This window comes from Anolis carolinensis, chromosome 5 (genome assembly GCF_035594765.1).
Source record: "Anolis carolinensis isolate JA03-04 chromosome 5, rAnoCar3.1.pri, whole genome shotgun sequence".
NCBI lineage: Eukaryota > Metazoa > Chordata > Lepidosauria > Squamata > Dactyloidae > Anolis > Anolis carolinensis.
In genome coordinates, this window is record NC_085845.1 from 71911785 (window position 1) to 71924876 (window position 13092).

General features: G+C 38.9%; 1 protein-coding gene across 3 annotated transcripts in view; it reads right to left on the bottom strand.

The window, feature by feature from the left end:
- Window positions 1-4873: 4873 nt before the first annotated feature.
- tusc3 (tumor suppressor candidate 3) overlaps window positions 4874-13092 on the bottom strand; it is a 193548-nt gene continuing 185329 nt past the window's right edge. For all 3 annotated transcript variants that reach the window (XM_008111711.3, XM_003221566.4, XM_062981522.1), the window contains one exon: window positions 4874-8451. In XM_008111711.3, the coding sequence (XP_008109918.2) occupies window positions 8436-8451 (16 nt within the window). In that variant the 3' untranslated portion in view covers window positions 4874-8435. The remainder of the gene's footprint in view (window positions 8452-13092) is intronic.

A 13092-nucleotide genomic window follows, 5' to 3' on the forward strand; every position in this document is an offset into this window, starting at 1 on the left:
ATGATCCACGATTTCAGATATCTATGCGGAGTTCAGGAATACAGGGGTTGTAATATATGTTAAAGGCCTTCAAGAGGAAGGTGGAGCCATGTCATTTTCTGATGTTCCACAAGCAGGATTAGAACCATTTTAGCTAATATGGAAACTGGTGTTTAGAATCATCTGCAAAAAGTCATTTTTTTTTAGTTTTTGTATTAGCTTTGTATTAGCTAACAAAGTATTTGGGAGGAAAGCAAGTTGCATGGGGAAATTAAATCTAACCCTAAAATAACTGTTTACATGTGAGGATGCAACAAAGCAGATAAGAGGAAGAATGAATATACCAGGCGGCACTAAACTACCCATCTTTACCTCTACTGTCCTCTGAAGGCAGAAAGTTACTTGTGCAAGTATAGTTTTCAAGTTGAAACAAATTTATAGGGAAATAATATTATAATAATAGTATTTATTTGATTTATATGCCACACTTACTCATAAGAGCTGAGGGCATCTAGAAATAAATTGTACAAAGAAGATAATGGCTAAGCCTTAGGAGGATGTTCCTAACTGCAGTAGCTGTTCAATAGTGAATTGTGGCAGATTCTCTTTCATGGGAATTATTTGAGCAGAGGCTTGTTGCTGTAACTTCATCTTTTATTGTAGATCATACACTGAGTGGAGAGTTGGTTTAGCATTTCCCAGGTATAAAAAGGTAAAGGTTTCCCCTGACGTTAAGTCCAGTCGTGACCGACTCTGGGGGTTGGTGCTCATCTCCATTTCTAAGCCGAAAAGCCGGCGCTGTCCATAGACATCTCCAAGGTCATGTGGCCGGCATGACTGCGTGTATATCTAACTTTATTTTATGCACAATGACAATGTCCTAGCTAATGATATTTTCTCTTAGGGCTTGGCTGGGAGTGCCCGGTGGCGCAATGGGTTAAATCCTTGTGCTGGCAGAACTGCTGACTGACAGGTTGGTGGTGAATCCGGGGAGAGCAGGTGAGCTCCCTCTGTCAGCTCCAGCTTTCCAGCTCCCACAAGGATGGTAAAACATCAAACATCCAGTTGTCCCCTGGGCAATGTCCTTGCAGACGGCCAGTTCTCTCAATCCAGAAGCAACTTGCAGTTTCTCAAACGATACAAAAAAAAATAGGGCTTGGGTGACAAAACTTCATCCAAAGCACCTGCCCACCAGGAATGCCAAGCAGCATAAAAGAAACATACATAGCTGCTAGACACTGGAAAATGACCAGTTGTCAGCCCTGTCCCTCAATCCATCACATCATAAGGCATCAGCAACAAAATTAATGACCCATTTATCTGCTCATTGTTTAGTGTGTTATAGCATATGACAGCTTCTGCCTTCTGTCAACATAAGCAAGCCAGTCTTGTCACATGAAGATAAAGACTTCATCAGATGGAGCTGGGGAAACCAGGGGAAATAAGTCTTCTTTGCATGTAGAATTGTCTTCTTTGTGTGACACTACATCTGTGGAACACTTTCACAGATGAGAGGTGGAAATCCTCCTGCATTGTCTAATACAATCACTGTTGCTTTGTCTATTAACTGTTTTAGAAATGTGTGGAAACTGGGTTTGGGGAGGGTCTTGCATGTGACCTCCTAAATCAGTGGTTCTCAACCTGGGGTCCCCAGAGGTTTTTGGCCTTCAATTCCCAGAAATCCTAACAGCTGGTAAACTGGCTGGTATTTCTGGGAGTTGTAGGCCAAAAATATCTGGGTACTCCAGGTTGAGAACCACAGTACTAAAGTACTAAATGACAACTTTGTCATGAGAAGGGTAACATTTGGAAGTTAGGAGAACAGCACAGCCATTTCCCTGAAAACTATGTCTAAACTGAAAGTTGCAATTGCCCAACATGAATTTCACTGGGAGACATCAGCTTGAAACTGCTGGGTATGAAGTAATAATAAAGTTTACTCGTTTTTGTCTAGATCTAAATACAGGCATTGGCTGCTTGTTTTACCACTGGTGATAATTTATTCAGCCACGCTAAAATGATTGCATTAGCACAAATTACTATTATGATTATTTTGCATACCTTGAAGCTCTAATTGAATTGTCACTGAATGTTTTTGCATTTCATTGCAATCTAACCCCATCTTTTATATTTTTTAGACACAGAAAGCTGACTACAGATGGCAAAATGTCACATACCTAATGAAGTGGACTCTAATCCATGAAAGTTTTATGCCATAATAAAGATTGTTTTTATGGTTCTGTATGTTTCGTACAGATGTAAAACGGCCAACTACCAGGTTTTATGCAAGTCATGGTCCAAAAACATCTGGAGAGCTACAGGACCTCCATCTATTATGAAGACAGGTTACTAATAAATGCATCTGAATCTCACAAATATAGTATCTGTGGGCAAACCCACACAAACATATTTTCCATAATTGCTAATTATGCGGTAATTTTTTTAATTACTATTTTGTGTTAAATTGATGCAGTTATTCACATTAATTTTCAGAAATGCTCTCCTTTCTGGTTTTTAATCCTGTGCATTCTCCTTCAGTTTGTATTGGTTATCTCACAAACAGGTATGGATAAGTGTGTGAATGCAATTGGCCCTCCACATTTGCTTGCGTTAAGGGCACATAACCATGAAAGTTAAAAAAAAAATGAATAAAGAAATTGCTGTTTTCTTTACCTGAGTTAACAACTTTCTACGAGTTTCTAGGTTTTCCAGTATGACACTATGGTCAGCTTTTTCCACAAAATTACATAGGAGGACCTAGAGAGGTATTCTCTCGATGTCTGTAGGTCCTCCAGCACGATTGGAAGAAGTTAACTATAGAGTCACACTGGAGAACCAAATTTCTAGAGAAAAATTTAATTAAATCTGTGAATAATCAAATCTGCAAAAGCCAAAACCTCAGATGTGGGGGGATGGCTGTAGTCGTGTTTGTTGATTCGGTGGGTGTTCGTTCCTTTTTCCACACAGTTGCCATAACATTCAAGCTTTCAATGCCTCGCTGGCCTGATACAAACCTACTTATTTAAGCGGGGGGTTGAGCTTTCAGTCTTTTGTTTCATTTTAAATGTCTATTGTTCAACAACCTCTGGAATTTTGAAGCTGTATCCAGTAGAATATCAGGTATTCTCATAAGTAAGTCCCACTGCTTTCAATGGGATTTTCTCTCAAGGAAGATACATAAACATATCTTGGCTGCACATTGATCTCACTCTAAGTGTTTTCTCAGAAGTAAGACCCACTGACACCAGTAGCACATATCCCAGGTTGATATGGATAGTTGCAATTTCTGTGTAATCCTTGATGCCACAGCTTCTCAGAAGTAAGTTCCCCCTTGGGGGAAATGGCAAAAAATTATTTATGAAAGAAAAAAATGTCTCTTTTTCCTTTGAGCAGTGGTTCTTAACCACAGAAATCCCAGCCAGTTTATCGACTGATAGGATTTCTGGGAGTTGAAGGCCAAAAACATCTGGGGACTCCAGGTTGAGAACCACTGCTTTTGAGGAATAAGTCAATACATGTCTACTCAGAACACAACAACAACAACAACAACAACAACAACAACAACAACAACAACAACAACAGAACTACTCAGAACACATGTGCCTTAAATTCAGTGGGATTTTTCTCCAGGAAAATAAATGTGGGACTAGACCTTCAGATTTTGGTGGGTGTAGAGGTAGGAGGTATGGAAAGCGAATTCAATGATCTTGTGGAAGGATTGCAAAAGAATTCTTGATTTGGGGCTGATAAAAAGATATCTTACTGCCTTCTTCTCAAGCCACAATACAAGCCTTCTTGGAAGGGAGCCCAATTGACTTCAGTGGAATTTACTCATACCTACACTCAGAAGATATTCCTTCTTCCCCTCCCTTCACTGGAAATAAAGAGTGAGTCAACATCATAGGCATATGTGTCATAACTCTATACCTATTTGAAAAAAAGTGTGGAGATTTGAGAAAGAAAAATAATTTGAGAATAGTACAGCTTTTGGATTCTTAGTATAAACAGAATGAGTGGGTCAGTAAATGTGGTCAAGCCAAGAGAATGCCATAAGAGAGGAATTTGATCAAGAAAATATATGCTATGAATGCAGATGGGGGAACAGTAACATTAACCAAAACTGTGCAAGTTACACAACACAAAAGAAAGACAAGCAGCCAGAAAACTTTAATTTGCTTCTTTTTATAGCACTAAGAAAAACCTGCTGGTAGAAGTGATGTGCATAGCTGCTTGTTATTCCAGATCATTGCTTGTGTCACGTGAAAAGAGAATTTAAATGTGGAAACACCAGCATACTATTAGGCACAGTTAGCATAACTTTAACCCATGTTTGGATTCTCTCTGTGATAAAGTGAGTATATATTATTCAGTTCTTGATCTATAAAGAAGTCCTGCAGTCTAAATTTTGTTAAAGGTTACCTTGAGTTTTTTAAGTACATTCTGAAGCTCAAAAAGCTACAAAATGTTTTTCTCTTTGCATTCATCTCTGAGCATTTTGGTCATGCTTACTTCAGGATAAGCCTGAATGATATGCACAGAGTAAATACGGTATTAAGACAAATTATGCAGTATCTTTGAGTTTACTTTTCTGAGTGACAGAATATGTTAACACACAGGTTTTGACATGCAGTTCACAGAATATTTAAATATTTTCAGTCTGCCCAATGTAAACATATATTTGTGATTCATGTTTACTTAACACTAATTCTATGGTCTTATGGTCACTTGCAATTAAAGTGTCCTTTAACTGTAAGTGCACCGGAGTCTGGGTCATTATTCCATGTCATTTTAATCTGAGAACTGAGTTAGACACAAAGTAGGCATTTCTTACTTACTCACATTACAAAATATGAGATTGAATTGGCCAGTGAACTAAGGACAGTTGATGCGTAAGTTAACTATAATATAATAACTTTATTTTTATACCCCGCCCCATCTCCCCAGTGGGGACTCGGAGCAGCTTACATGGGGACCGAGCCTGAAACGTACAGCAATAAAATGAAAAAACAATTGTTCCAACAGTAAAACATCAATATCAATAAAACCATCATAAAATCAATATACAGCATAAAATGTTAAAAACAAGAGACTAAAACAAGGATCTGGGCCAAAGTGTTGAATATATCAAAATGGGAGAGGTAATTTCTCAGTCAAAGTAGTCCATAAAGTGCAAAGTAGTAGTGGCAGAAAATCCTGTAGTTGGATGGGCAGATAGTTCAACCTAGTAATTAATCGTCGAATACTAGACTAGCTGGACAAGAGGAGCTGAATTAGATCATCTCTGGGCAAACATATACCTTCAAATCCAATTTTAAAACAAAAATAGGAATATAGGAGCAAAAGCATTAGTAGCCTTAGCTCTGCATAAGAGTGAACACACAAGATCCATCGGATTGTAATAAATAGGTCACAATTTTATTGTACAGCTGCAAAGAGGCTTGGAGGATCTGTGAGAATTGAGTGAATTGTCTTCTAGTTGAGGGATGTAGCCCAATCCAGTTGTCAGGCATCCATCTGGGATGATGGATGTGAGATTCGAAATGGAAGGATGCCACTGTATGGTTCCCCTTGTCATGCCCCCTTTGAGAGTTTATTGTTTGAGGATGAAGCAGATCCAACTGATGATACTTGTTAAGCATCCCAGTCCTCTTTCCATTCAGTCTGAGGTCAGCCAAGTTCTTCTTCAGAGCAATAGGATTCTCAGTAGAGGAAAGTAGAAGTAATACCACCAAACCCACAGAGAGATTGAATACTTGGGTGGGTCTGGTTCATCTTCAGATGATGAACTATCAAGGGCAAACCCAGATGCCCCCGAAGTGGAAATGACTTCTGTTGCCAACACTATCAACAAAGCTTTCTTTCTGTAAATGGGTTAAAGGGGTGTGGTGGCTAAATAACACTTAGCCAAAATGCGGGAGGGATTGGATTAAGAGGCATGTGTTAAAAAAGTGTGTTTATTACCAATTCTGGCTGGGAAATGTGCATCTTTGCATGACTATATATCCCTGCAGTCATACAAAACATGTGCTTTCCTTCCCTCCCCCATGTGTAGATGGCTCCAGCACACATGTGCTTTTAAAAAGCCTGAAATAGTTGATCTACTGATTGGGCTGTCAAACGGACACACAGGTGGTTCAAGGGAAGCACAAATGGAAAGTGATTAGAACTCTCCGAAATCATTTCTTTTACGTTTTACAATCTTAAACAGAAATAGAATTAACAATTGAGGGAAGACAGAAATCTAATGGAAGATTTTTTTTTAAAAAAAAGTTCCTTCCATTATGCACTGGCCCTCATATGTCCACATGCAAATCTGCTTATATTTATATTAAGATATTTGCATGTGCACATATACGGTCCAGCACATAACAAGTGCATTTTTTAAAAAAAGATTCCCTCTGAATGTCCCCCATCCGCCCTACATCATGATCCATTTCAAAATAAGACTGTTAGGTTGGCAGGGGACTATATACTAGGACTGACAGGTCTGTGTGCGAATCTGCTGCCAGGTCCCGGGATTTTTAAACCCATTTTTAAAAGGCAGATTTTGGCGCTGTCTGGAAGAGCTCAGAGTGTTGTGCTATTTTCTAAGAAAGAGCCAGTACCAGAGTGCTTGGGGAGGGGCTAAGCATTTCCGCAGATTAGTGCTACCTCAGTTATCCTCACTGAATACTATGCCTCCCTAGATAAGGCAGGCAACTGGTCAACTGCTGGAACTAGTGCAGGCATGGGCAAACTAAGGTCTGGGGGCTGGATATGACCCTCTGGGCACTTACCTCAGGCCCTCCTAATTTTCTTCTTGGCATAAGGACATGGTGGCCCGCACTCTGGATCATTCTCAGTCACTGCTTATATCACCCTCCTCCTAGCATAAGGACAGTACAAGTGGCCCCATCCTTATGCCTGGAGAATAACCCAAGGAAAGCATGAGGCAGCTGAAAGCCCTTCGGAGCACTCTCAGCCACTGCCTGTCTTGCTCTCCTCCCATCATAATGCCAAGGAGACAGCCCAAGGATCAGGGGAGGAGGATGGGGAGGAGGATCGGGGTAGTCACCACATGTCTTGCCCTTCTCCTGGCATAAGGATGGGAGGAGCAATCCCATCTGTATTCCAGAAGAACAATCTGAGAATGACCTGGGCCCTGATCTGCCCCTTCGTGGCACCGTCCTCCCCTCCCAAGGCTGCAATGTGGCCCCCGAAGCAAAATGTTTGCCCATTTCTGAACTAGTGTAGAAAAGTTACCCAAGCCAATTTGAAAACTTTGCTCTGCTTCTTGGACCCTTAGAACTTACTACTCTTTTGTTCAATCATTTGCCTATCTTGGTTTTCCCACCTACTGACTGACTCCTCAGCTTCTTGATCTCTAGACTGCTACCCACACACTTTCTTTCTCAGTGATACAGAGTACAGAATTAACACTGTACAACATACATCGTAAAAGCATTTGGCACAAGCTCCAAAGAGAGCTAAGAACTTCCAGGAGAAAATTTTTGGGCAAGGGGAGGTGCCTCCCTAGCATTAAATTTGTGTTTCTCATGCAAAATTTAGTCCTTTTTGAAGAATATGACTCCACTCTACCACCTTATATATAAGTGAAAATCCCAAAGCGTTTAGGAAATATTAAAAAGCCAGAATGAGTACACATCTAGTGCATTGCAAGCTTTATTATTTCATCTTCAAATAATTCAAATATTGCTTCAGAGAGTGTTTACTCTTATGTAACATATTAGAATAAGATGGAAGGAGGAAATTAGGAATTCTCTTTGAAATAACCTTAGAATTGCTTGAAGGGAGGTCAGCAATGCTCAAGAATTGTTGGGTGCTTGTTAGTTTTCTATTAAAAATATTCCCGAACAACTCTGGACCTTTTCCTTTTTTTTTTTTTGCAATGTTAAAAATGCAGCAACCTTGGGTTTTAAAATGCCAACTGAAAAAAAAAAGATAAAGAATTTTTCTAGTGTGGATGTGTGGACTTTGTCTTCTTTATTAGGTAGAGCTGGTTTAATACTAATAAATCTTACATTACTTTATGCCAAAGGAGTATAGTTTCAACATCTCAAACGTTTTTTGACTTTTTTCCCAACTACAATCTACACAGTTGCAACAGAATTACAAGAAGACAAACAGCAACCAGAACAATCCCCCCCCCCCGACTTACCCAATAAAGTTAACTTTATTTGAATTCAGGGTCACCAAGCATATCATAGCCCCATTCCTATTTACTATATCTTTCACTTAGATATCCAGTATTTGCTATGCATTATATATTAGATGAATCACTTGCTAATAAGGTACAAACACAATATTGTCCTCCACACAAATGCTGTAATTTATCACAGGAAGCAGATGAACCAAGTGCAAAGTTTCTTGAAGAAATGTAATGTTGGTAAGCAGATACTATCAGTAACTGCTTATCTTCCTAGTAAACATTAGCCTTCTGCTAATCTCACTTGAATTCATTTAATTAAGAAGCTGTAAAGAAAGAAAAAATATGATTAAATGCTGGAAAAAGGCGCACATGTAGTTTTTGCTTTCCTTCTGTTTTCCAAAAATTGAGATTTGCAAGCCCTTGAGTAAGGAATAACCATTTATACATTAGAATCAAACTGAAAAATATGCAATGTACAATTATTTACTAAGGAATATATAATATAATATAATATACAAATATTTGGTATTAAACCATAAAAAGAACAGAGAGGAGATAATCTTGTATGGCAATTCCCTTCTACTTTCATAGGCATATTAAACCTACCACATTTATGACCAACATGTATGACTCAAAGAGAGGCAAATATTTGGTTCCAGTAAACAATTATAAAACAACACATTCCTAGCAAAACTGGAAGTAATATTTGAAATTAGTAGCATAATTCATGTATTCAGAAACATATCACACTGCTTTCCATTAGGCATATTGAGAAGATGGAAGGTTTGTTCTTAGTCAATGAAATTTCCATCCATTCATTGAACCATTTAATGAGTGCAATTCAGAGACAGTCTTATAATCAGTGCTACTCAAAGTGCTCATCACTAGATCAGTACTGATCTCTGCGGCCCCTTGTACACTGCCATATAATCCAGATTAGCAATTCAGACAATCCACATTGTCTGCTTTGAACTGGTTTATATGAGTTTGCACAGCTATACAATTCCGTTCAAATTAGATAATCTGGATTTTATATGGCAGTGCAGAAAAGCCCTGAATCTTTGGCTGTTTGTCCCTGACAAGTTTCTAAGGGAGAAAAACAAGTACAACTAGTGGATATCAATGCAGCACTTTGGGATAAGGGAGAATTGTTGTTGCCTCATATCAGATATCCTGGGAAGTGCTAGTTTAGATCAGTCTTAGTCAGCCTTGTGTCTTCTGGATATGTTGATCGGCGACTTCCATTGTCCTCACCGGCATGGTTTATACAGAGGACACAAAACTTGGAAGATTGGTATTGATAGGTTTTTTTGTGTCAGGAGTGACTTGAAAAACTACAAGTTGCTGCTGGTGTGAGAGAATTGGCTGTCTGCAAGGATGTTGCCCAGGGAATGCCCAGATGATTTGATGTTTTACCATCCTTGTGGGAGGCTTCTCTCATGTCTTTGCATGGGGACCTGGAACTGACAGATGGAGCTCATCCATGTACTCCCCGGATTCGAAACAGCAACCTTCGGGTCAGCAACCCAACCTTCAGGTTAGCAGTCCTGCCAGCACAAGGGCTTAACCCACTGCACCACCGGGGGCTCATTTCATGGTGCCCCCCCCCCTACACAATTCTGTGTAGCCATTTGAGCAAACTTTGCAAGTAAATTATTCACACAAGTGATCCTGTGATTCACACATAGTAACAACTGTGACAACAGTTTTTAGTTAATGGAAAGTATAACAATTTCTCATGATTCTCATTGTGGAAGATGGGATCTTTTAGTTCTCCCACATTACATTTTGTTGCAGATTTGACACAGGGCAAGACCTATAAGACAGACATTTTACAGCATCATCGCCTGAATTATTTTATACAGTCCTGCTGAGTTTCTGCCATTTGTCATGTATATTTAGACAACAACCAGCTGAGACAGGAATTGTCTCAATAAATCTATTGGGGAGTGGGATACTTTTATACCCCACAGTATACTAGAATTTTTCATTGGTGTCAGAAAATACTCCAGATGAAGGAACTCACTGGAACAAGGGTTAAATTTCTTTAATGTCCTTGAAAATCCCCTGCTGAGAAATGTATATAGGGAAAACAGATCTCCTGAGAACAGTATAATTAATGCCAGAAAAAGCCTGGCAAACTTCATAATTTTATCCCTAAGAGATTCACATCCAAGAAAATGAATACAAAAAGAAGACTATTTAGCTCCAGTGAGATACCCTTACAAGACCATCCAATGTGATTTGCATATCTGTAAACTTGTAAAAGGAACAGCCCCAAGACATATGGCTGGGGGAATATATTGTGAATATGAGATAAAATTTCCAAGCAATTTCTTTCCCTTTATTTGATCACATGGTTTGTCCATACGGAAGATTAGCTGGAGGCTCTGTTTAATTGAAGTTAACAGGTAGATATTGTTCAATGCTTCAAGAAATTTAAGTTATATAAGACAACTGACAAAATAAAGTCTAATTAGTCCAGCATCTAGAGCCAGCATGGTGTAGTAGTTGAGCATTGGAATGTGACTCTGGAGGCTAAGGTTTGAATCCCTGCTCAACCATAGAAACCCTCAGGGTGACCTTGGGCAAGACATATATTTTAAGCCTCAGAGAAAGGCAAGGGCAATCCCCTCCCTAAATGTATCATGTCAAGAAAACCCAATGGCCTTAGAATAACTATAAATTGGAAATGATTTGAAAGCACACAATAAACTTTGTGGAATGACCTCTCTCTCTTTTCCACCAAACAAGCCTGAGAAGGTGGTTGGGCAAAGAGACAGAGAAAACAGGCTCTGCAAAAGATCTTAGAGCTCTAATGGGCTCATCCAGGGAGATATGGTCTTTTAAATAACCTTAACTTGTGTAAGACAAAATCAGCACTCTGAAGTGTGTACAGATTGGTAGTCAATGCAGCTATAGCAATAAGGGAATTGGGTGCTCCATGTTACCAGTCCCAGTTAACAACCTGGCTGCAACTGTTCATGCCCACTGAAGTTTGTAAGCACTTTTCAAATGAAGCCCCACATAGAATGCATTCCAGGAATCCAAACAGGAGATAACCAATGTGTATCCCACCAGATCTGACTTCTCCAGGAATGGGTGCAGTTGTTGCACTAACTGTGAAAGAGCATCCATGGATTACTGATAAAATCTAGGTCAGAGCTGCATCCGGGAGTATGCCTTTTGACTGAACAGGAACACCTCTGTCTAATCTAGAGTAAGCTGCAATTTGTTTGCCCTCATCCAATCCATTACAGCGACCAGGCACCAGTATCCTTAGAACTAGGTGGAATTGCATGACAATGCTGGTAAATACTAGTGACACCTGACCTCAAAACTCAAAGCAACTTCTTCCAAGATTTCATGAATATGTTAAATAGAATAGGGGACAAGACTGAACCCCAAGGAACTCCACAAACCAATGGACAAGGTATTCTCCAACACCATCTCCTAAGAGCACCCCTCCAGGAAAGAATGGAGCCACTGTAAAACAGCATTTCCAAGCCTGAACCCAAAGCACCACAGAAGGATGTCTTAGTCAATTGTATTGCAAGCCATTTAGAGGTTCAGCTGATACGGAATATGAAAATAAAGAATATGGACAAATTAACTTTTTTACTAAAACAGAGTAATGGTAAAGGTATAAAAATGACTGATTGGTCAATTTTTGAAGATTATATAAACATGAGTAAATAGAATATTTTTGAAACATAACAAGAGTGTTGGGAAGAAAGAAAAACATGAAATAATACTATTGGGAAATTTTTTACTGAACTAAATGGGGTTATGGATTTATATTTCAAACAACCAACGGCTTAAGGAGGAAGAACGGAAGTCAAAGAGCTTGTTTTTTTGTTTTTTGTTTTTTTTTCTGTTTGAATCAGGAGGAACTATGGGTGTGGGTATTTTTTGTTTTCTTCTTCTTATTCTTGATCTATACTATCTTTTTCTCACTTTTTCTTAAAAAAAATAATGTTCTCACACTTTCGCTGTATTTAATACAGTAGAGTCTTATCCATGCTAAATGGGCCGGCAGAACCTTGGATAAGCGAATATCTTGGAAAATAAGGAGGGATTAAGGAAAAGCCTATTAAACATCAAATTAGGTTATGATTTCACAAATTAAGCACCAAAACATCATGTTTTACAACAAATTTGACAGAAAAAGCAGTTCAATACGCAGTAATGTTATGTTGTACTGTATTTATGAATTTAGCACCAAAATATCACGATATATTGAAAACATTGACTACAAAAATGGCTTGGATAATCCGGAAACTTGGATAAGCGACACTTGGATAAGTGAGACTCTACTGTAATTGAAATATGAATAAACATTATTAAAAAAAGAAAGAAAAAGAGGTTCAGCAGATACAACAGGGATGCCCTCTAACTGTCTAGTTCCTTGCATAGGTCACCTACCAAGGTGAACAAAGTTATGTCTTTTCCATAGCTAGATCAACATTGCATGATTACTAGTACTAATAAAAGAATGATTGAACCCAGGAGCGTGAAACCTCTGAATGGCTTCCTGGTGGTTTTTATGATCCTGTTAACTTGATCAATGGTCCTGTTGAAGCTTTGGTTAATCTCTGGGCTTGAGAAATAGAGAAGAAATGGAGGCAAATTAACACATTGAGTTACTAGAGTTGATGAAATTAACATGGCAGAGGATTGCGCTGATGGCAGAAAACTTGGAATGGATCCAACCAAGCATAGCCTAGATTCCATTGGAAAGCCTAGCTATGACACTAGCATCAGCAAAGAAAGCACATTTCTCTTTCAGCATTGACATCATTTAGTAGAGCTGTTTCAGAAGATGCTGTGGGTGATTTCTGTTTGACATGCTAGTTATTGATTTATGGGTTATGGTTGTGTTGAGTCTTGTCACCTGCTGTTTCATATACACATGAAACTGCTGGAACAGAATGCCCACAATGTTGGGGCAAGATGATATAACT